Below are 25310 nucleotides of genomic sequence, written 5' to 3'. Positions count from 1 at the left end.
GTCAGGGTATATTGCTTTTTCTATTCCGTTATATAAATCTCATGGATTTTCAAATGTTCATAGATTTTTATAAGAAAACACTCTGAGACCAATTTTAAATTTGTTAAATTTTAAATGGTTTTATTTGTTTTTATTGTAAACCACAGAGACATAAGTTTTGGGTGGTATATAAATAAATAAATATCATTTTTATACCACCTGATATGTACATCTCTAGGCAGTGTACAAAATTTAAAATATAAAAAGTAAAAACATTAAAATTCCACAAGACAAAATAAAAACAATCTCATAAAACAAAACAAATTATTAAAATTACAATTTTAATTATTTATGAAAATATGATAGGTAAATAATTAAGTAACATTTCCACCTGGTATGTGAATTTTTAATAACTGAACATTCAGGTGGGTGATAACTCTTGAAAACCACTCTGTAAGTAAAAGGACAATTCACCCCAAAATGCATTTCGTGATTGTAAGCCCCACAAATTTTAATACACCTTATTTCCAGGCTAGGCTATGACTCTTGGCACACTTTCTTGAAAGAGCAACTGAAATCAATGGGCTTGTTTCCAAGAAAATGCCGCCAGCAAACGGAGCATGACACCGCCCTGCTAAGCCCGTTTACTTTGAAGTCTGAGTTCAGAAGCTCCATAGCAAGAGTCACGACTCTTGCGAGACTGAGTTCAGAAAGACCGACGGCACTTGGAAGGAAGGCCCCTGAGCTCATGATGGGGCAAGTGCGTCGAGGTGTTGCCAGGTACAAGCATGATCCTCGGCGTGTTTACGGGGTTGCCAACCTCGACTAAGTGTAACCATGCAGGGCGCGAGGCTGTCAGAAGTCTACTCGGAAGTAAGGACCACGGAGTTCAACGGGACTTGCTTCCTAGTAAATGCGTTTAAGTGTATTTAGGGAGCCTCACGCTTCCGAATCTGCTCTTTTATCTCTGCGACTGCGACTCACGTCGCCCGCCCACCAGTTTCGACCAAAGCTTCCCCACCTCTTTTTACCGCACAACCCCCAAACGCACTTTCGTGCCAGAAGCGCCGCAAAGAGAGCAACCGGCTGTATCGTTTTACGGCGCTGTCGTAATTAAGCAAGCAACAAGCCAGCCGGAAATAGAAACTTCGATGGTGCTTTACGCCGGAAGTTCTGAGGAGTCGTGTTGTTTACGGAGGAGTTTGGGCCCTGGTTTGTTTGCTTTTGTGGTTGAGCGCTGCGTCTTTGTCTTCTGCAGGATGGACCGGAAAAAGAAGCCGTTGGATGTGACGGTTGCCTCGGTGAGCGGTGAAGGGGGTGGGAGAAGTTAGTAGTCCCACGTCCTGCTGGGAGTCTCTGCAAGGCGGTTAGCATTGCTTGGGCATCTCAGTTTTCGTTCTAGAAATCTCTGAAGCTTAGGAACTGGGAGGAGCGCAGGGGGACTTATAAAATACCACATTCACCTTCTTGAGTGTTGAAACTGGGCAAACATTAAAGCTGCTGTCCTAAACACACTGGTAAGGGAGTAAGCTTTGTTGAACTCGGTGGGATTTACTTCTGATTAGCTCGGTTTTTGTGCTAATCAGCAGCGAGGTAACTCAGATTTCCTATGACTGTTAATATTGCTACTGTTCTGTGGTTGTGAATATATTTGTGTTTTCAGTGAAAACTCCTTAATGACTTATTCTGTGACGAATAGAATATTGATTTTTTCCCCCTTTCACTGCTTCTGATACAGCTGGTAGACTTGAAAGCTGAACTCTTCCGAAAACAAGAAGAGTTCAAAAAAGAAAAACTTCTGAAAGATGCTGGAATCCCTGTAAAACCCAAAGCAACAAACAAGGTAGATGAATAGATACTGCTTATTGCCACCAGTATATTTTAAGATTTTGATAGGTTTACCCAAAAAAACATTTATAGTATTTAAAATGGTGAAAGCAATGATATTCTAATAGTATTTAAAATGGTGGGAAGCAAGTGTTCACACTATAGGAAATTTTATCAGAAAGCATGTTATTACTTGTGTACATCCAGTCTGAGAGAATCCTGTGTGACTTGGCTTTTAAAAGTGTTTAAGTGGTTTTAATGAGTTTTATGCTGTAATTATAGTATTGTTGTTTATATTCTTGATTGTGAACTGCCCTGAGCCACTTTGGATTGAGTAGATCTAATCCCTGCTGGTCCGTTTCCCAGACTATGGGAAACACTCATATCGGGCAGCAGTGGTATAGGAAGATGCTCAAAGGCATCATCTCATACTGCATTGGAGATGGCAATGGTAAGCCCCTCTTGTATTTTTCCAAAGACAGCTACAGGGCTCTGTGGTTACTAGGAGTCAACACCAACTCAACAGCACACTTTACTAGTATAAAAAATGAAATAAAATACATTTAAATTACCAGTTTGGAGTTGAATTTGAGTTTATATTTGTTCGTTTGGAAAACTTGATGTTGCAGAAACCAAGCATTTGGATTAAGCAGAACGAAGGTGTTTCAGATCGTGCCGAGAAAGATGCTGAGCAGAAGATAGAAGAGCAACAGACATTGGATAAAGCAAGGTAATTCTTGATTTCTGAGAAGGGTAGGCTGGTTTCATTAGTCTGGTTTCAAACTAATAAGCAAATGCAAAATAGCATCAGCGCTGAAGCATATCGTCTTCTGTGATGATTGCTTCTACAATAATTGCTTTGCTTTTTGCTTTTTTCAGTTTTTTTGTAGTATTGTCCTATGCAGTACATATGGCTATAGTCAATAATAATCTTGATGCCAAATGAATGATAGTGTGCATAGTAGATACTGCAGGAGTCTCTGTCAACCAGTAGGTGAACTACAGATGTGCTTTAAAGGCTGTAATTGATTGGGTGGTTGTACTAGAGACTAGAGTTCAAATTCAGATGTTTCTTTGCTTATTTCAATGATCTCAACTGTGCAGTGTAATCCTAAGCATATTTACTCCAAAGTCTTATTCACTTCAGTGAGGCTCACTTTTAAGTACAAAAGAACAGCCCTGCTGGGTCTAAGGCCCATCTAATCCAGCATCCTGTTTCACACAGTGGCCCACCAGCTGACTCTGGGGAGCCCACAGGCAAGAGATGAAGGCATGCCCTCTCTCCTGTTGTTGCTTCCCTGCAACTGGTATTGAGAGGCATCATGCCTCTGAGGCTGGAGGTGGCCCACAGCCACCGGACTGGTAGCCATTGATAGACCTGTCCTCCATGAATCTGTCTAAGCCCCTGTTAAAGTAAGAACATAAGAACAGCCCTGCTGGATCAGGCCCAAGGCCCATCCAGTCCAGCATCCTGTTTCGCACAGTGGCCCACCAGATGCTGCTGGAAGCCACAGACAGGAGTTGAGGGCGTGCCCTCTCACCTGCCATTACTCCCTTGCAACTGGTAATCCAAGCTGATGGCCATCACCACATCCCATGGCAAAGAATTCCATAGATTAATTATGCACTGTGAAAAAGTACTTCATCTTGTCAGTCCTAAATTTCCCGCCCTTCAGTTTCATGGGATGACCCCTGGTTCTAGTGTTGTGAGAGAGGGAGAAAAATTTCTCTCTGTCCACTCTCTCCACTCCATGCATAATTTTGTACATCTTGATCATGTCACCTCTTTTCCAAACTAAAAAGCCCCAGATGCTGTAGCCTTGCCTGATAAGGAAGGTGCTCCAGTAGTTAGGGTCGCAGCCTTATATCTTTAATCTGTAATAGGAATAATGCGTTTGTTAAGTGTGCTGACTAAGGGACTAATGACTTGGAACACACAGGCAGCTTCATTGACAAGCAATGGCATCACAGACAGTGAAGGAACAAGAGAGTAGCTCAAAGGAGTGACACAAAAGGGAGACAATTGTGCTCATAGCTAGAGTTTCTGCTGCAGCAATCCTACCTACTGCCCAAAGAAGGTTCTCTTTTAAATGAAGAGAGATTTGTCTCTTAAACAGTGCTACTTTTTATTTTATTTATTTACTAGATTTCTATACTATCATACACAAATGTCCCATGCTGGTTTAGAAAACCTAGCATTAAATCAATTAAAAATTTAAAACCGCAAGAACTACATCAAAACAAACCTACAACTGGTTTAAGCCTTGCTTAAATAAATGAGTCCTGAGAACTCCTTTGAAAGCTACCAGAGATGAGGAAGCTCTTACACCCACAGGAAGTTCATTTCAAAGTCTCAGGGTGGCTAGAGAAAAGGAACCACCCTGTGGCCATCAGATGAGCTGTAGGCAACCACAGACAGACCTCTTCAGAAGATCTTAAGTGGTGGGGATCTTGAACCAGAAGGCGCTCTCTTAAATACCCTGAGCTCAAACCTTTGGTGGTGGCCCTTGCCTTTGGTTGGGTTGGTGTTTTCTAGGTCCTTTAGGAAACACTAATGGCCTTTTTACATGAACAAAACATCCTCTCTATGTTTCATACTGGTAAGCCCTCAATCATGTGCTTAGAAATGGTTGCACATGGCCTGTCCTGTCCACAGATATAGCTGGTGACCTAGCACTGATTCCTGCAAATGTGAAAGCTTGAAGAAGGGGTTGCTATGCTAGCTCATTGCACTGCTGCCCTCCACAAAATTGCAGACACCCTTTGGGCTGAGGACAACTCGGGCTGCCTTGTGTAGAGGCAATTTTGACTATAGTTATCAGCCCCACGAGAAGTAATCCTGTGTTCAAAATTGTAAAAGGTTTATAACTCTAATGCTTAACTCTGATTGAAATGCCTCTTGTGTTTTGTAGACAGAAACTAGAAGAAAAAGCAAAACTCTATGAAAAGATGACAAAAGGCGACTTCCCAGGTGTGCATAGCTTTATTTCTGAGGATTTTATGTTAAAATTTATCAATCTGTCTTCAGACCTATACAGTCTTCCAGAGGAATAAGTCTCTGTAGGAGAATAAGTCAGAAGTGGGCCATTTCTGAGAAAACATGCTAAAATTGCATATTTGCAATGCAGTTATTGCTACTGTTCTCAAGAACTTGAATGAAGTTTATTTTAAAGTAACCAGCCTAAAGAAAGGCATTTTTGCTTATAATATGATAGAGCTTCTTCTTATGGTCAAAACTGAATGGAAAGATATGCTTTGTTTTGATAATGCTCTAGAAAAACAGGTTGATTTTGTCTCTCATATTTGGGTTTGAGTTTCATACTGGAACCAATAAGAAAAAGTTTTGATTGATATGAGATTTGGTGAGAGTCAGAAGCTGGTATCTTGACCCAAGCAATGCAGTTTGTGGAGGCAGATGACTTTGCTCTCCTTCTCAAAGCACTTTTGCCAGTAATAGCTCCACATCAGTATCAGTTTTCATAAATCCTATGTTGCTTAGTGACTAACAGAACCATCTCTGAGCACGAAAGTTGCTGGTTCGGATCTTGTCTCAGCTTTGAATTCAGTGGGTGACCTTATCTCATCCCCCATCCCATCTATGATATGAATTACTGAGCTAATCTAAACACATTGTATAGATTTATGCATGTTCCATTCAAAAGCCCAGAACAAATTCTGCGCATCTTGATAGAGGCATCAGTCTTCCAGACCTGGTGCAGTGTTACTGGACAGCAAACCCTAGATTGGGTAGGACACCAAAAAGGCAAGAAAGAAAACATTGTTTTGAGTTACCATGATACCTGTGAGATCCTCATAATACTCTCTCTTGGACTCAAGAAGCCAGATAACATTTCTCATTCCTTAGTTACGAATTTGAAAATTGTTGCTTAGTTAGGAAGTAAAATAAACCTCCCTTAATCATTATTATGCATCCCTAACTTTTCTCCAGAGGTTTTTCCTCTGAAGAAGAAAGACTTACTAATTGCAGGGGTGTATCTAGTGTACGGCAGGCAGGGCACGTGCCCTGGGCGCCACTTGAAGGAGGGGGCGCCATTTTTTAAAATGAATTTTTTTAAAATGGCCACCGCACATGCTCAAATGGTCCCTGTGAGGCCCTAGGCCTTGCCAGGCCTTTCAGAGGCCAATTGAGCATGTGTGGAAGACTCCAGAATAGCCACCACACCGATCTTTGCAGGCCCGAACAGGCCTTAATATCAACCTGGGACAGGCTGCGGCGGTGAATTAAGAGGCTGGCGGGGGAGGGAAAACCTTTGCATATTACCCCCCCCACGGCCTTTAGGAACCCCCCCGAAGAGGCTACAGGTAAAAAATTTTTTTTAAAAAAAAAATAATATAATTTACTGTACACATATTCAGTTTGGCACTATATACAGAGAATCAGGGCTTGTGAATACTGAGCTGAAGCTTATGAGCTAGGATTGTATTCATTTGCTCTTACTTTGCTTTTTGTGATAAGTGAGTTAAATGTGATGTCCTAATAATATGGCTATTAATGGTGAGTTTGTCTTTGAATCAGTGTGAAATCCTTAGTATTAAGGCCCACTGGGAGTTTCTTTCTTTCTTTCTCTCACTTTAACTGTCTTTCTGAAATACTAGAATATAATTCCAAGCTGTGACACAGTTTACTCTGTATATCCTTTAATTATTTTCAGAGTATCTGGGAAAAGTCAAATTCTCCATTTATTTTTAAAACTTATGTAATGCTACAATGCATAGTAGAGAATTAGACAGGCACTTCTGTTTAGTTTTCCAAGTACACTTCCACATAGTATTTGGGTATTTCATGAGCCCCAGCATACTGAAATTTGTAGCTTTCCAGCATTTTTTGGTGTGGCTACATCCACTGCTAAATAGTTTTTGAAATATTAAAAGATTAACGAGCTTGACTTGTATTTTTCAGCTCATATTATGGTAAAGTTATCTGAAAGATGGGTGTCAGATGTTTGGACAGGGGGCGCAATTTCAGTGCTTGCCCTAGGCGCTATTTTCCCTAGATACGTTTCTGACTAATTGTGATGCTCCAAGGGGTGTGTGTGTGTGTGTGTGTGTGTGTGTGTGTGTGTTCCTGGCCCTTCTTGACTCTAGAATCCCAGGGTGAGAACAGCCAAGGTCAGCCTCAGAGTAAGTCAGGGGAGGAGATTACTTAATCAGCTTAGTCCTCCTTCTGGCTAGCTACATCCAGCCGGTTCCCTCTCCAAGGGAACTCTGGCTGCCTTGGCTTTAAATGCCCTAGTACACAGCTGACAAGACTTAAAGCCTACTCCAAGCCCCACCACCTCCCTGGACTCGTTTCCTGCCAGTCCCAACATGGCAGCCCCACTGGAGCTGTTCCCTGCAGCGCTCCCTGCCTTGCCTGCTCAACCCCACCAGTACCCAATTGGCCTGGAACCATCTCACTCCTGCTCCCTTTGGGGAAGACAGAAGCCCCAAAGGAGGGATGTCACACTCTTCATGCAGGTAATGTGGCACAATGCTGGACAATCTGTTAAATTTCTACTTCCTATATTGTGTTTGGGAATTTTGTGTTTCTAACTAGTTACTTGCAGGAAAGGCTTCTTGAACTCCCCCGTATATAACTAGAGTGAGTGTGCACATGCACATATGAAAAGTCTAATACAAAATGTAATGGAAACATGACTCTTTTGTGAAAAAGACTAGACAGGAATTGCACGGAGAAACTCTGTCTCCATAACCTTTAAACCTTATACTCAAGCTCAAATTTGTTGACGGATGGGTCAGTGCATTCAGAATGGCTATAGGCAGTAAATAATGGAGCAACATGATTTTTATACACCGGAAATGGTGCTGTTGCTTGCCAGTTAATGGTGGTTCAATATACAATATTCAACTTGCATTCTACTTCTGTGAAACTATGATGGAGGAAAAGGTAAGTTGAAAAAAGGTTCTGAAAGTATCTTTGCTCAGCCAAAGATTGACTTTTGTCTTTGGACATAAATGATTCTGAAGTATAGAAATCTGTCAGAATGCTTCTTAGCTGGCATATAAGTAGTTGTTAGTGTTTGGCAAGTTTTCTTCCTTCTTCCACAAACGGAACTAAAGGTAGAACTAGATGTTATGGGAGATACGATGTTCTTGCCATAAACAGCAGCTCCAAGTAGTTTCCTATTCTCTCCCCCAGTAATACAGAATTCGCAACATGTCAGCTTGCTGTGAGGTTCCTATCAAGGCTTTATTGGCTGTAGGTGTAGGGAAATTTGCAGTGTGATAACACATTCATTATTTTGTATTTTTAGGAGTTAGCAGGGAAAAGGAGAGAAGACCAGCTGTACATCTGTCTCCTATAATATTTCATTCTAGCCTAAGACATATCTGGCTAATTAGCGATTTGTAAGTTGTAATGCCAAGTGGGGAAAAAATGTTCCATGAGATCTAGAGCCTTATTCTAGTGTATGACAAAGTTGACAACTAAGCATATCAAGTGAAGATAGAAGCACACTATGATTGTTTGTGTGCTTTTATTTTCTTCACATTATCCTGTAGTGTAGTCAAGGGCATTGTCAGCAGCAGTAGTGCTGATTGCTGCAATTTTATATTGACTCCTCTCTCAGCTGGGTACTTTTTGATACTTGTTATTTAAGAATTGATTTTCTGTCTTAGATGAAGAAACTGAAGATCTGTACCTTGTGGATTTCACTCAGAAAATCATAGACAAACAGCGAGAAGTACAAGAGCTGTGTGCAAATGAAGCGATTAGAAAAGCAGCAGAGAAGGAGAATGAAGAAGAAGAAGAGAGAGTCTCAGGAATGGAAATTCCACCTCCTCAGGACCCTAGTGAAGAATGGTTGGTTATACAGTGCTGCTATCCTGTATTATGTGGGGTTTCTGGAATCTCATGGTGAGGCTCTCCATACGAGCAGTGTGGAGAGCCTGCAGGGCTTGTGCGTGGAGAGCAGGCTTGACCTGCTCTCCCCACGCACGAGCACTCTGCCCTCCCTGGGTAGCCAGATTGGCTGCCCACATGATTACCAGCTCCGTGACGGAGCTGGTGGGGATTGGGGGCCAGCTGGCCCCTGGAAGCCCCAGAATGCCCTGGGTGAGTGCGCGGGGCATTCTGTGGAGCCCCCTGATGTCGGGAGGCTTGCTGTAGTCTCCAGGTCAGGGGTCCCCTCGCAAGACAGAGCGGAGCTGTGCCACAACAACTCACGATCCGAAAAATGGGTTAGCGGCGTGCTCGCTCCACTAACCTCGTTTACCGAGGGGGGTAATTAGGCAGGCTAGCCGCCGGGAGCAGTGTGGCTCCCGATGGTTCATACGTGTGGGGGAAACGGGGCTGGGCTTCCTTTCCCAGTTTCCTCTGCACGTGAGAATACCTCGGTGTGTGTGTGTAAGCCTATAACCTGACACACACACAAACGCACATACCCTTGAATGAAGAGGGGTTTTTTTTGCTATTGCTACTTTACAATCTGTGATTAACTTTGAGACAGGAATTTTTCTAATTGGAAACATCCTCCTTTTATGTCCATCTTGTTTCATGTTAAGTGTGATTCACTTGTACCATTTATCCATGTAACTGTTGCATGCATCGCCCATGCATTGCCCTTCAGTTTAGACTGCAGTTTGGTTATATTTTTCTGGCAGCGCACACACGTTTGAATGTGCAGATGCTATTAAATCAGCTAGCTGAAATTTTGTTCATTGGTTACCTATTATGAACAGAACCCCATGGGTAAAAAGCTAGTTATTCTTTTCAGTATCAATATTCATGTAAAAAAAGATACACTTTTATAATCTTTGGTATTGATAAGTCTTTCCTAAGAGTGAACTGCTTGATGGTCCAAAAAGTTATGATGATTGGCATTCTGCTGGCTTGTCTGAAGTTGTTACGCATATGTAAGTCCTTGTCTCACCAAATTTACCACCCTTTCTCAGGGTGGTAAAAATACATCTAACAACCTGAGCATTTTGGCGCTCTGAACAATTGACAATTTGTTTTCTGGGAAGCCAGTAACATTAATGAGAATGCAAGTTCTGGGGGGCGGGGGTGGGGGGAAGGTGACAATCTGTGTTCTCCAGCTATAAGAGCAAATCTTTGAAAACAGAATTGCTTGTTTTATTCTAACTGTATGCTCACCAGCAGGAGCCCCTGAAAAAAACCCATATTTTAAAGAGCTAAAAAGAGTAAAAATTGCCACTTCTGGGTTCTTAACATCTTGTACAAAGCAATGTAATGGAAGCATAAATCATTAATGGATTAATAATTAGTAATGCATGCTGGGCCCATCAGCACTTGGACAGCAGTGTGTCTGTGCATCATAAGTAATTGGGAGAGTTCAATACTAAAATAATACTTTGCCGCTATTAATGGGCAGCACGTACTGCTACTTATCTTCTGTATCTCTAATAGTTTTCGATAAAGTCACTAAGAAGCAGTTTTACATAACAAGAACTTTGACAGGAATCCCGCTTTGCATTTGTCTTTAGCTTTTATTTAAAATAGTGAGACAATTAAAGAAGTGATTGTTAAATGTGTCTTGGCCTGATAATTGAAATATATTGTTGCAATTTAATATTTATGTGGGAAGTCAATGCTGCATCATCATTATTCTCGCTATAGGAAGCAGACACAATGTGCCAGTTTAGTTTAGTTGGGAGCAATGTGCCATTTCAACTTAATAGTTCTATAACTATGGTGCCTTATCAAGAAGGCAGACAGCTGCCTCAGAATTAATTTTAACAAAAAAGTGAACGTGATAAATGCTGAAAATGATTTTCCCCTAAAATGATCTCTCTTATGTTTGGGACCCTAATGCCGATGCTGTAGTAACTAATGGGTTGCTTTCTAAAGCAATATTTTCATATTTAAAAATAATTATTTCTTTATTTTATGGACATAAATCTGTCAGACATCCATGAAGTTAATTTTCTTTTCATTCCAGGGTTGACTATGTGGATTCCTTAGGCCGATCTAGGCGCTGCTTGAAGAAGGATTTGCCACATCTACTCCAAATGGATAAAGAGCTTCAAGGGAAGAGGTAATGTTTATCCTAATGAAAATAGTTACTTTTGTAGACTCTTTCAAATATATGCGGAGAAAGGGTGCTTTGCCAGGTGGGCAATATACAAGGAGTGCTTACAGTTGCTGTGTTTATCATCATGTCTCAACACGGACAAAGAATTCCAAGGAACCTTCTTTCAGTAGCAGAGAGGATATTTGATCCACATACACAGAATGAATTCTGCATAATACAACAAATATTTATATACCTGTAAAAGTATATAAACCTAATGGTTTATATCACCCTAAAGGGTGAATGGGAAGTGTACCCTGTGCTGAGTGACAGGCTAGTGCTCAACCAGTCAGCCACTGGGTGGGTGGGACCTTGAGGGCCATGAGGCAGGAAGAGAAGGGTTTCTTTGTTCAGAAACCGCTAGGCTGGAGGTGGGAGAGGATGGGCAGAAGGCTTAGTGAGGAGCAATGGAGTTTTGCTGCCTCGTGGTCAACAGCTAGCCTGGAGAATTCTCTCATGGAAGGACATTTGCAGATCCTTGAGAGACTGGATTGCAGGAAGCTTGGCTCTCATCAGGTTTGGAGTGAGTTCAGCGGGGGAAGGAAGCCAGGGCTTTTGGCGTCTGGAAGTTTAGCCTAGGGAACAGTTTGTTAGTCAGTCTGCGTTAGACTTTTATTTTCCTTTTGTGTGTTCTTTATATCCTTGCAACTGGTCTAGGACTATGTGCCTGTAACGTAACTCAGCTAAGAAACTATAGGTTATGCCCATCCATCCATCCAGGGCGCTCCAAAAGTTTCTGTACACTTTTAATGGTGCTTTTGTATTTTCTTACATTCATATTCATTACAGCCATATTACCCAGCTGGGTAACCACATTTTTTAAAGTGTGCCACTCCAATATCAGCTGGAGTGCTTTTTGGAAGGAACCTTGTAATCTACTGAGTATTTTACCTGTAACTAAAAGCTGAGATGGCCTCAGATGGAAACAGTCTGTAGCATTTTGAATAAAGTTCCTTCCCGCCCCCCCTTTGCAATTTTAACCAGCCTCTTTGAGTGGATTTTTAACTCGGGAAAGGGGGGCTGGAAAGGGGTTTACTCTGATGCAAACACACCTCAATTTGATCATTCAGCTACCAAGTTTTCTCACCATGTGTAAGCTTTCATGTGGAGGGTTTTTATACTTTTCCAATAGGAAGAGAAGGAGAGTCTCCCTGGAATTCCACACAATTTGGGGGTGGGGGGTGTTTAAATTCTTTAATAATTGGGTGGCGGCAGCAGCAGCGAATAAGCTACTAAGTAAGGAAAGTTTAAAGGAACAGCCTTTGTGGGTGAAAGCATAGAGGGGATGACTGAGCACTTTTCTTCCCCTCACGTGGGCTTGTGCTGAAACAAAGGCTGGGTTAAATCTGCTACAATACCACTTTTCAACAAAGGTTTCCCAAAGTGGTTTACATTAAACTAAATAAATGAAATGGCTAAAATGGCTCTCTGTCCCCAAAGGGCTCACAATCTAAAACAGAAACATAAGATAGACACCAGCAGCAACCACTTTTGGCTGTGCTGGGGATGATGTGCTGGGGATGGATAGGGCCAGTTGCTCTCCCCTGCTCAATAAAGAGAATCGCTACTTAAAAGGTGCCTTTTTGCTCAGTTGACTGTTCCACAATCCAAAAAAATACAAAGGTGGCTTTCTCCCTATTTTCCCCCTTCCTACAAGATTGTGAAAGAAAAAGCAGGGTGGATTGTTTGATACTAGACTAGCATTAGTCTTTTTCCATTGCAGTTAGACATTATCTAGTCACTGTATGCTAACAAATTGCTTTTTAAATTTTTGCTGTCATCTGGAAGCAGGTTGCCCTGGGCATGGGGTGGAGGGTCCAATCTGTACTGGAAGGGAAGGTTTTCAGAAAACTGGACTGTCCACATAATGCCAAGAGACAAAGATCCTTTCTCGTACTGGACTCTATAAATACCACTGAATCGGCGTATTACCAGTTTAGAAGAGTAACAGGAATAGAGTAGCTGCTATATAGGGTCTTTCAGCTCCAGGCTGACCCCTAGTGGAAGTTCACAAGCTCCATTACTAGTTCAGCACTTTGTGGAGCTGTGGCAGGGACTTGGCACCCACAGACTGCAAACCTGGTTCTTCAAGGGGAGTGCAACCCCATCTAGTACAAGCTGAAAATCATTCACCTGGGCAGAGGAACCAGCGACCAACAGTACTTCAATCTTGTCTGGATTGAGTCGCAGCTTATTCACCCTCATCCAGTCCATTACTGTGTCCAAGCACAAATTCAGGACAGTCACCGCTTCATCTGCATCTGATGAAAAAGAGAGATATAACTGTCACCTGCATATTGATACCTCAAGCCAGATCTCCTGATGATCTCTCCTAGCAGCTTCATGTAGATGTTAGACAGCATAGGGGAAAGAATGGAACCTTGCTTCGTGTAGTCCCCCAGCACCACCTTTTTGGAATGGGCCTTGAGGTAGGAGTGGAACCACCTCCAAGCAGTGCCTCCCACAGCCAACTCGGCCAGCCTATCCAAAAGGATGCCATAGTCAATGGTATCAAAAGCTGTGGAGAGATCCAAGAGAATTAATAGGGTTGCACTCTTCCATCTTGCGCTCTCTCTCTCTCTCTACATAGGTCATCCCACAGGGCAGCCAAAGTAGTTTCTGTTCCAAAGCCGGGCCTGAAGCCTGATTGAAATGGATCTAGATAATCCTTTTTTCCTCTAAGAGTGTCTGAAGCTGGTCAGCCATGGCATGCTCAAGCACCTTGCCCAGGAAGGAAATATTGACCATAGGCCTATAGTTGTGTACATCCTCTGGGTCCAGATTGGGTTTCTTTAGGAGTCGTCCATTGTGGACTGAATTGTTGTTGGATGGCCAGGTAGAACTATTCCTGATCTAAGGAGTTGTGGGTGGGACATCTAGGAGCTGGAGGCAAAGTGCCTTTGTTCTATGTCTGGCTGATCTTCATTGCTCTCAGTCCCTTTATGCCTGCCTTTATAACCCCCCTCTTACTTCCTTGGAATGTGACCAGTGTTTACTACTTGTGCTCAGAACTGGGCATGCAAAATAAAGTAAAGTAACATTGTCCATAAAGTACATAAAGTACCTTGTTACATAAAGTTGAAGACACATCATCCTGGAGAGAATCTGTGTGGTTGCTAGGAGTCAACACGACTTGATGGCACTTAATCAATCAACCTTTGCTTATTTTTATGTTTCCATTTGCTTATTTTTATGACATTCCCGTTTGAAGGATTTAGGCTTCCTGATTGTGAAATTTGGATTTTTAATGCACAATGTTGTTCCCTTGAGGAGTTGTATAACTCTTGATGGTGGTTTTGGTAATGATTTATTATACATCCAAAATGTTTCCATTTAATAACCTTGGCAGAAATTGTAATTTTACCATTTCTGGAAATGGTAAAGAAATGTACTCTGTAGTACATGTTGTTGAATTGGCCCAGATCCAACTTCTTGTATGCCAATTTAAGAACAAGAAAGTAATTTGTAGAAACAACTAGGATGTTGTGTGAAGGAGCACAATATGGCTTACTACGCTATATACTGAAAACTGCTACTATCTTTTGAAACACACTTGTGCTTACACAAGATTAAGATGAAAATCCTGGCAAAATTTGAAATGTTCAATGTAGAGGAAAGGCTCTTAACGTGTTCTTTGCAAACCAATTAACTTGGCAATCTAGCAAAAGCTTGACAGTGTTCCAAAGCAATGGCCCTTCTCGTATAGAATTGAATTTTAATGTGTCTTAATGAAACTCAGTAGAGTTTTGTTCTCGGTTCTTGGATGAATGGCTTTCAAGGCTTTTAATAAAGACAAGGACACGATGTTCTGCTAATTGCATTGACTAGCATTGTTTTTGTTTCATCCATTGAATCTTGTGATACCCTGGTTGAGCTGAAGTTCTAGGTGGAATGGTGGTTATTGCTAAAAGTTCAAAAATGTTTTGTGGTATAAAATCAGACTAGGAGAAATCAGCCTCTACAGTTATATAGTTTTTACAGTCTTATAGTCCTTACCAAGATCCTGGAATTCTAAGTCACCCAGTTCCTGAGACTTTAGGTATTGAAGAACATCTTTTCTATGTTCTTTCTATACAACTGTCATGTTTTAAAGCCGCCATATTCCCTTTTTTGCATTCCATACCTTGCACACCATTTTCTGCCTTGTACTTTATGCTGGTCTAAGACCATAATAAAGCTTGATTGATATTGATATTGACAAGAGAAATAATCTTGAAAATTACTGTGTTGATCTATACGGGTGGATTTCCAGCAATGTTCCATCTAACTTTTATCATGAGTGAGTGGAAAGAGTTTTGTTCTGGGCAGCAGCATCAAGGCAATGTGTACATGTCACTCTCTCTTACATACAGAAGGAAAGAAGTAATGCACCACACAATTTTTTTTAAATCTCCTTCCCCCTCCACTAGAATTGAATAGAATTCTTTATTTACGACCCAAGGTCAGCATATGATGACATAAACAAAACATCTCATAACATGGGAAAATACATTTGGAAGTATGGAATATTTAAATATGTGCATAAGTATCCATGGATAATAATCAATAAAAATGATAAAATTAAGAAAAATTCATTGCCGTAACAATACTGCAATAGAACAAAATCTGGCCACCTTAAATGTGACATCTAAAATTCTATCCGCAAGAAGATAAGAAATATAAGAATCTTCTGAACAGCCAGGGAAGAGTGTCAGAAGAGGAGTTAATAAGGAGTATCTTACATCTCTGTATAATAGACAGCGCAACAGAACATGTTGGATGGATTCGACTTCCCCCATACCACATGGCATTATCTATCCTCCCTGGGAATCCCCAGAAACCTCCCTGAGAGCACCGCTGAAGGTAGCATGTCATGTCTTGCCCTAAAAAAAGGCCCTCTGGTAGCACGTCATGCTCAGAGCATTCAAATAGGCAGCAAGGCCCCAGCTAGAACCCCTCCACTACTGTGCAACAAATGTGAGACATCATTGTCATTATCATGTTTACATTTATAAAGCAATCACAAATCACAATTTAAACTCATCAAACTAATAAGAAAAGGGTATAGACAGGGAAGGAGGGATGAAAGCAAAAGGAAGCATAGAAGAATTATTCTGAACTAGAAACTAAATGCTTAAGAATGTGTTTATTGGATCTTTGTCCTGCATTTTTGTGCATGCATGGGATTCCCAGCTATAATAGTTCACAAAAGCATGTGTGCCACACTCTAAGGTGTTTTTTTATTAAATACCTTAAGGAGACATCCAAATAGAAACTTTTTTAAGGACACCTTTTAGCTGTAGGATCGGCAACCGAGGGATGATAACCCACCCCCATCTGTCTCTGATATTAAAAATAATATCTCATCTAAAATGTTTGGGGAGGGAATAATTTTGTTATTTTTAAAATTAAAATGATGCTCTCTTTTTTCTTCTATTAATCATTCTGAATTTTTTTAAATCCTTAATGTAAGCACTTCACAAATCATCATACCAAATGGCTTACAACATCCTTTTGTAATGTTAGTAATGTATAATGCAGACTAAAATATTCTATATTTTGTTACCCTTCCCCCATAGAGTTCAGCTGGCTGGGACAGGCTGAGCCAGACTATGCTGCATGTTTTCCTGACTAACATCCCCTCTCAAAGCAGCATTTGGTTGCCTACTTAATGCAGCTCTCCTAATGCCATCCTAAAAATGACATAATATTCCCAGCTTTCCTCCCCCCGCCCCACACCACACCACACCACTCAGCTCAGTCTGAGTCTCTACCTGAAGATGGAACAGGCTGCAGGTAGCTCCTTTGTTCCAAACGAAGCCAACATTTCTTCCTGTTCATGCTTTATTTATTTGGTTTGGGGTGGAGAGGGAGAATAGTTATATTACAAGTAAGAGAAGGAAGGACTAGAGAGGTGGGATGCAAACAGAACCAAAAGAACCTAACACCCCAGCATTTGGTTGCCTGCTTAATGCAGCTTTCTAATGCAGCCTCACATAGGCTTAAAAATGACACAATATTCCCAGCTTTGGGGCAGGCTTGGCTTGATGGGGGGGCGGGGCGGGGCGGGGCGGAGGAAGGTGCAAGCTTCTACGAGGCGTGGGAGGAAGAAAGATGGAATGGTTCAGGAACTGACCACTCACTTTTCAGGCAGCTATTGGATGCCCTTGCCTCCAGAGACTTCCACATCGTTCAGGAGCTTACCCTGTCCGCTTGCTCACTTCTCCGGCAGGCAGCTGTTGGCTGCCCTTGCTCCTGACTCTGAGCCCTCCATGTGGCTCGTTCTCCCTTGCTTCTTCTCCCCGCCTCCCGCACCCTCCGGGAGCCTCCATGGCTCCGGGCTCGGGAGCTTCATTTCATTCGCCTGCCTTTGCTTCCTTTTTAGCTGCCCTTGCTTCCTCCCGCCATCCTCCTCTGGCTTCATCTGCAGATCTCTCTGCAGTTGGAACTAGAGGAGGAGGCAGCCTGGTGGAGGGAGGGAGGTGGTGGTGCAGGCAGCGGTCCGGCTGGGGAGAGGGGGGAAATGGACAATGCTTCCCGGCCAGGGAGAGGGAAAATGGGGTGCAGCAGTGGCAGGTGCAGCAGACTGAGCATTCACAAGAAACTGTTGTGTGGGGGGGGGGCTGGGGGGAGGTGGGCACATGTGCACGCACGCCTTAGAGGGAAGGCTGATTTCCAGTGGACTTACCTTTCATTCAAGTCATATGTTTCTGTTGAGAATAATATTGCAGTTTTTTAATATCAGCTGAATACCTTCTTACCCTTGTTATATGGACTTGCAATGTTACATAAAGTTGTTACTGGTGATTGCCTTGGGGCTCAGCATGATGCCTACCAGAACGGCTTTGAGTCCTTTCTGGTTGGCTTTTTGGCAGCTTCTCTTAAATTGGTATTGAATGCTTTTTAGAAGGGATACGCTAGTCTTGTGGGAGTTGCTGTAGAATGTTCTACCATTAATCACTTTCCAGTTCTTAAGAGATGCTCATTTTCTGCTTTAATTAGACAAATGACTGAAGAGAAGACTCTGTTGTCTGAGGATATGAGAAGGGAACTTCAGCGTCAGCAGTGGGAAAGAGAGGAAGAAGAAGCCCTAAAGAAACCTATGGGGCCAATACATTATGAAGACATTCGGGAAAATGGTGTGTGGCTGTGTGTTATACACCAAACTTGAGGGCAAAGCTCCAGTTAAATTCCAAGACAAAAACAGATACTACCCATTGTACCTCCTTAAAGGCAATACAGTGCTTTTTAGGGTGATCCTGGCTGTACAAAATTCTCAGGTTGCTGTAATACATTCAGTAATGGGCGGGGGGCATGTGAGAAGCACTCTTGACTCTTTTTTTGGCCATGTATAGTATATTCTCATCTCAAGGGGGCTTTCAATCGATTGCAGCGAGGGAGCTGCTCTACTGCTGGTTTCTATGGGTCAAGTGGCCAAACGGATCTGGAGGATCTAACAAAACCTATTATCTGCTGGGATACCAGCCATACATTAGCAGATAATATATATGGACATACAAATAAGTAATATGTTTGTTTGATCTGGAATGATTGCTGTTCTCTGTACTCAGTCAATAAGGAGCGGAAATTCTCCGTCACACCTATACGTTTGCCCTGATTGTAGAAACATCCATGCAAAAAAGATGGCTGAGCTACAGTCCTATGCATATCTACCTGAGAATAAACTCTACTGAAAACAGTGGGACCTCCTTTTGCGTAAAGTTTCTTTTTCCCCAGTACAAGTACGTTATGAGTGTGCATATTACTCAGAGGTGTGATGGACAGTTTTATCCTTGGCTCCACTGAAAACTGAGCAAACTCCATTGTGGGTAATGATGGGCAAGACAACTTGGATTCTTTCTCTCCGTCCCCCCGCCACCCCACATTGTATATCCTGGAGCTGCAATATATGATTAACATTGTGCAAAATCTCTCCTTTCAGAGGCCAGACAGCTTGGTGTTGGTTATTTTGCCTTTGCCCGTGATCAAGCTTTGAGGAGGAAACAAATGGAAACTTTAGAAATGCTGAGAGAGCAGGTATGCAATTCACAAGTAGAGACTAAAAGCTATGCTGGAAAAGCAGCTGATCTGTTTTAGTATGTCCCTTGCTAACTGAGCAAAAAGGTACCTTTTTGAAGTGGTGATTCTCTTTATTGAGCAGGGGGAGAGCAACTCGTCCTATCTATCCCCAGCACATCATCCTTCCAGTGGCTGTTGCTGGTGTCTTATCTTATGTTTCTTTTTTAGATTATGAGCCCTTTGGAGACAGGGGGCCATTTTATTTATTTATATCTACGTAAACCGCTTTGGAAACTTTTGTTGAAAAGCGGTTTATAGATACCATATTCATACAGTATGGTGCCTCTCCTTGGATATTGCATGGTTGGAGCATCAGAAAATGGTGGTTAAATTAAAACCAACATGCCTGATGATGAAACAACTCTCCTACCTCTCCTTAGATGTGTAACCCCGAGTAGCTTAAAGATCTAGGGCCAGGCTTTTGAAAAGTCATGCAAGAGATCAGTTGCTCTGTCTGAATTTGCACATGCATACATTCAACTCTTGTGCTTAAAATTTCAAACTTGATGACACTTTGGTTATTGGGTTTAGTCTTGGAAATTCTAAAGGTGAAATTTCCTAAATAGATTTCTTATTGGGGCGTCTGAGAGATTGAGCTATAAAATGTACATTTCCTTCTAAAACCAGGATTTAAGGATTTTTAAAGTCGTGTGGCTGCAATGAAAAGCCTCATTCTTTATGCATTCTAAAAAGCTATGCATGTGATCCCAGCCAAAGTGGGGATCATGGCCAGTGGCTGGGGCAGGGTTCCACCCACCTTCCCCCCAGACAGCCCATGTGTGTCTTATTAGGTGTGCTGCTCCTGGCAGTGTGGATCTCTGGAGGCTGGAGCAATGTGTCCCAACCCCCAGATATCGCACAATGCATCGCACAGTGCATTGGGGAATCCCCCCATGAGTAGGGTACTCTAGGTAACACCCTCTGCATGCTTTTGCAAACATCCCAAGCACCCACATGATCTTGGCGCTGGGGTTAAGGGCACATTTGCACCCTTAACCACAATTAAAAGCAGGGTTAGATGGGCGGCAGCACCAGGATCCATGCAGATATCGGTGCTGCACACAAGCAGCCTAGCCCAGGCTAGACTATGCTGCTCATGTGAATAGCCTTCCATACTCTTTATTCAGCAACAGAAAAAAGATTCATATAGGAAAGAAGATTTTTTCACAACATGGAAAGATTCACTCTCTCATAACCATGGTGCAAAGTTAAATTTCAAAAATCTAGGTAGTCGCAGTGGAAAGAAACAACTGAACTGATAATTGGTGTCTGTGTGTGAGTATTGAGAAGTGTAATTCTTGAATAGCAGCACATTGAATTATTATTGTATCTCACGTTTAAGACTACAGACCAAAGAACAAAACGTGAACACTTAAAGGAGAAACGCAAGGCTGTTCTGGAGGCTAGGCTGACTAAGCTTCGAGCAAAAAAGCGATTGCAAGATGGAGACACAATGGAAAATGAAGGTATTCTCTTGTTAATTTTTAACATGTGGATGAAGATTCAGTTGCACTTATCAGAAAACCAGAATTTGACCATTCAACAAACATTTCATTTCAGATGACTTACAGAATCCTTTCTGTTCTGAAATGAAAAGATACCTTTAATCCAAAGAAAACATAGCTTTTGAGAAGGGGTAGAATAAGAAAGTCCACTAGTAACCTGTGAGTGTGAGTGAATTTCTAGCCACTATACCAAGAAAAAGTGCATAGAACTGAAGGGATATGGGCTGGATCGGATGTTTTATTTCAGTTGAAGCATATAGGAAACTCTGCATGCTATCTGTGCTTAACCCCTGTACCTCTTTAGGTTGTCAAATATTCAGAAACATTTTTGTTTTAATTATTCTAGTTTGAATGCTTCCATGGGTTTCAGGCTTCTCCATATGCAGCTTGTTGACATAGATAAGTAATTGGCTTCTGAAAAGCTGCTGATGCCTGATGAAGTTGAAAGGCACGAAGCATGTTTAGAATAAAAGCAGTATTTGTAGACTAGATAAGGTGATACTGAAATACTTTCATTTTTGTCTAGTTTTCTGTATTGAATATGATAATGTTGGCAATCCATGGTAGGCTGCTGAATATCATCTTTTGAACTATCTTCTTGGATTCATTGAAATGCTAGTGCTGTATGTTTTTAATTGCTTAAGTCACATTAGCTTCTGACTTATTCTGCAGTAGTGTTCTTTTTTGTATAAATTGAACATCCCAGTGAGATGTTTGATTCTGATTAGATAACCTTTGGGAATACTTGAGAATGAAATGACAATAGTGTGTTAGTAGATTTATTCTCTGTTAAAATAGTGAAAGAAGAGCCAGTACCAGTTGAATCCAAACCCACTGAAGTACCAAGAGTTTCTACAGAAAGTAGAAAAGTGGAGGTTGTCATCCAGGAACGAAAAGATACAAAGCCTGGAGTGCCATATGTTCGAGAGTGGGATAAAGGCAAAGGTGAGAACTTGCAATATGTATCAGCTGAACATGATCAGTGTATCGCATCAGTATATATGTGAAGTTGGGATTTTTTGCCCCAGTGTGCATCACTTTACACTTGCTAACACTGAACCACATTTGCCATCTTGTTGCCCACTCACCCAGTTTGAAGATATTCCTTTGGAGCTCCTTGCAATCTCTTTTGGATTTCACAAATTTGGCCACCTCGCTGCTTAACCCAACTTCTAGATCATTTATGAATAAATTAAAAAGCAGTTGTCCCAGCACCGATCCCTGGGGGACCCCACTGAACTGCCCATTTATTCCTACCCTCTGTTTCCTGTCCTTCAACCAATTACCAATACACACATGAACCTTTCCCTTTATCTCATGACTGGTAAGTTTTCTCAAGAGCCTTCGGTGGGAAACTTTGTCAAAAGCTTTTTGAAAGTCTAGGTATACTATGTCAACTGGATCACCTTTATCCACACACCTGTTGACATTCTCAAAGAACTCCAAAGGGTTAATGAGGCAAGATTTACCTTTGAAGAAGCTATGCTAGTTTTCCCTGTTCTTCTATATGCTTAGCAGTTTTATTCTTTAGTATTCTTTTATCAGTTTGCCTGGAACAGACGTTAAGCTAACTGGCCTGTAATTTCCCGAATCCACCCCCACCCCTAGATCCCTTTTTGAAAATGAGTGTTAAATTGGCTACTTTCTAGCCCTGTGGTACAGAGTTTTATTGTAGGGATAAGTTATATTTTTGTGAGGAGGTCAGCAATTTCACATTTGAGTTATTTAACGATTGGGGTGGAAGCCATCTGGCCCTGGTGATTTGTTTTTATTTTTTTCCTTAGTATGGGGAGGGCATCCTAATGTGATGGGTTATCAAGCTCTGCATGCTTCGAGACAGGACCAATCAAAATTCAGGTCGATCATATGTATCCAGACAGCTGTCACTCATCCTCAGTTCCAGTCCTGTCTCGCTCCGCAGACAGAGCTTGAGTATTGCTGTGAGGAAAAATTTCACAGCCTTTCTCCTTTTTTTATTTTAATAATTTTTACTTTGGGATTTCCTCTGTTGAGGTCTCTCTTATTCGCAATATGGAGCCTGATTATATGGGGGATATGTTGAAGGGTTCCCTACCGGAGGGCCCCTTCACAGAAGCCACGATTGTTCCCTCGGTGGCAGGGACAGCGAGCTTGGGCCTAACGGCCATTGATAAAGGAGAGGAGACTACTGTGAGCCAGGAGGCTTCTAATCTGCCCGCCCCGCCACCCAAGAAATCGAAAAAGAAAACTAAACACCTAAAGGAAAAGGGCATTGTCAAAAAGAAAAAGCATATACGATCCCCTGGCAGCACGCCACTGAGCTATAGGCTGCAGTTGAAGGCAGTTCAGGCGCAGCAACCTTCTGCTTTCCCACCCGATTTAACTGCTGAAGGCGCGGTGGCCATTTTAGCTTTCCTCTCCAAGTCTAGCCCTGCCGTTCTTTTTAAGAGCAATGGGGAACCTGGGTGCATGATGCCCATCTCTGAACCCTTCCAGGGTTCTGTGTCTATTAATGACCCCCCATGGGGTCCGATTAGCGCGCCAGCGGCAGTCTCTGTGCTCGACCCTCCTCAGGGTCCGATTAGCGCGACAACTTCATGTACTGCCCTCGACCCTCCTCAGGTTCTGTTTAGTGCACCAACGCCACTCACGGTCCTCGACCCTCCTCAGGGTTTGTCTTCTGCTGCTGCTATGTCTACCGCTGCAGTTTGTCTAATACGCCTCCACTCCCTGGCGGCGAACAGCCGTCCCCGGGTGAGTTAATTTGGTTGGGGGAGTTCGTTAAGAGGCATTGTCTGGCATGGGTATCTTCTCTGCTAAGTCAGTCCGCAGACAGAGCTTGATTAGCGCTGTGAGGAAAATCTTCACAGCCTTTATCATCGTCTTTTCTCTCTCTTTTAACCCTAACCCTAACCCTAAGATTTTGTTACTCCTTTTGATGCTTTTAACTAAATGTTCCTCACTCTCCCTTTTTGCCGCCCTTATTGTCTCCTTGCATTTCTTTTGCTCGAGTTTATGTTGCTTTCTGTTCTCTTCATTTGGGCAGCACTTCCATTTTCTTAAGGAATCGTCTTCCCTTTTATAACTTCCTTGACTTTACTTGTTACCTATGCCGGCATCCTCCTGGACTTGGTTGCACCTTTCCTCCTTTTTGGTATATACACTTTAACTGGGCTTCTATCGTTGTGGTTTTAAATAAGCTTCATGCATTCTGGAGCGCAGTGACTCTTCTGATTTTCCCTTTCAGATTTCTTTTCACCAAACTCCTCATTTTAGAGAAGTTTCTTCTTCTGAAATTCAAAGTGTCAGTGTTAGACTTCCTTGGTGATTCTCTCCCCACGTGTATGCTGAATTTGATCACACTGTGGTCACTGTTCCCTAACAGGTCGATGACACTGACTCTCGCACCATGTTCTGGGCACCACTCAGGATTAAGTCCAAGGTCGCTTTCTCTTGGTTGACTCCATGAACAACTGTTCTAGGGCACAGTCATTCAGCGTGTCTAGAAATGTGGCTTCTTTATCATTACCTGACTGAATTTACCCAGTATGTATGGGTAATTGAAGTCACCCATTATTACAGCTCTGTCTCTCTGATGCCTCACTGATTTCCTTCTGCAACTCCCAGTCACTGTCAGCATTTTGATCAGGAAGGCAGTAGCGTGTCCCCAGTAGCACATTTTCTTTCAGGCCTTGTATTGTCACCCATAGAGTTTCTGTGGAGGACTCCAGTCTTCCTAGGTTTTCTAGCTTATTAGATTCTATCCCTTCTTTAACATACAGTGCTACTGCACCCCCAATTTCTCCCCTTCCTGTCCTTTCTATAGCACTTATATCCAGGAATAACCCATGTCCCATTGGTTCTCAGTGTTCCACCATGTTTCTGTTAAGCATCTGTGTGCTTGCATGCAGAAGGTTCCACATTCCCTCCCTGGCATCTCCAGAAAGGGCTGGGAGAGACTGCTGCTCGTAACTTGGAGAAGCTGCTGCCAGTCTGGGTCGACAGTACTGAGATAGATGGACCAATGGTCAGACTCTGTATATGGCAGCTTTCTATGTTTGATTCTTCCTCCATATTAGAAACTTCTCTTGTTTATACAAAAACGTTCGCTGTACATACACAGCTAATATGTTGGGGGAAAGGCTAGGCTAGATCTGTTTGTTTGACATTCAGGGGGAAAGGTGCTAACCCATTATTCTCCTCATCTCCCTCTCATCCTTGATTCACCTACGAGTTTTATAATGAGAAATGGTAAAAAATGTAACCACCACCACTGGTGACTCATTTATTTCTTTCCCAAGACCACTAGAGGGCATAGCAAACATGAGTAATATTATCATCAGTACCATAATCAGTTCTGTTTCTCCAATTAGTTCTTCAGGTTAATCAAAGCACTTTTTGATGTTAAAGGAAGCTTGCTTTCTTGTTTTTCAGTTCAGTCAAATGTGAAAAGGCAAACTGAGCTTAATCTTTTTCCATTCTCTCTAATAGAATTCACTTTTGGACTTTGGTCAAAGAAGCAGTCTGATCTCAGGAATGAGCGTGATCCAGAATTTGCACCTCCTTCCAGTTACTACATGGGTCAAAGAAAAGTTTGTGACTTCAAGGGCCAGAGTTGGAACAAATCTGGATCTTCATATAAAAAAATGGAACATAACTTGACAAGCAACCTGCCATCCTCATCAGCTGAAGTTCACAGTAGCAATTCAGAGAGCTATGGACTCCCGCCCGGTCAGGCATGTGATAGTGGCTTGCAAAATCAGCAGCCAGTTTACCAAAGTTTAGATGATATGCTGTCATACTACAAACAAGTAACATGAGCTTTTAGATGCTGTAAGCAAAGTTGATAGCATACACTCTTCCTGGTCACTGACCGTAATAAAAGATAGCATACACCTGAAGTAGAAAA

The 25310-nt window shown here is 42.2% G+C and overlaps 1 protein-coding gene across 1 annotated transcript; it reads left to right on the top strand.

Moving 5' to 3' along the window:
- The first annotated feature begins 1076 nt into the window (after nucleotides 1-1076).
- CCDC174 (coiled-coil domain containing 174) lies at nucleotides 1077-25310 on the top strand. The gene is made up of 11 exons (XM_053295148.1): nucleotides 1077-1280; nucleotides 1718-1822; nucleotides 2436-2536; nucleotides 4719-4777; nucleotides 8446-8629; nucleotides 10728-10823; nucleotides 17841-17977; nucleotides 18781-18875; nucleotides 20260-20383; nucleotides 21221-21367; nucleotides 24893-25310. The coding sequence occupies exons 1-11, from the start codon at nucleotides 1131-1133 to the stop codon at nucleotides 25219-25221; spliced, it is 1527 nt and encodes a 508-aa protein (XP_053151123.1). The 5' UTR covers nucleotides 1077-1130; the 3' UTR covers nucleotides 25222-25310.

Source organism: Hemicordylus capensis, chromosome 2 (genome assembly GCF_027244095.1).
Source record: "Hemicordylus capensis ecotype Gifberg chromosome 2, rHemCap1.1.pri, whole genome shotgun sequence".
NCBI lineage: Eukaryota > Metazoa > Chordata > Lepidosauria > Squamata > Cordylidae > Hemicordylus > Hemicordylus capensis.
Note: the sequence above shows the minus strand (reverse complement) of the source record. Positions and strands in the feature narration are given on the sequence as shown.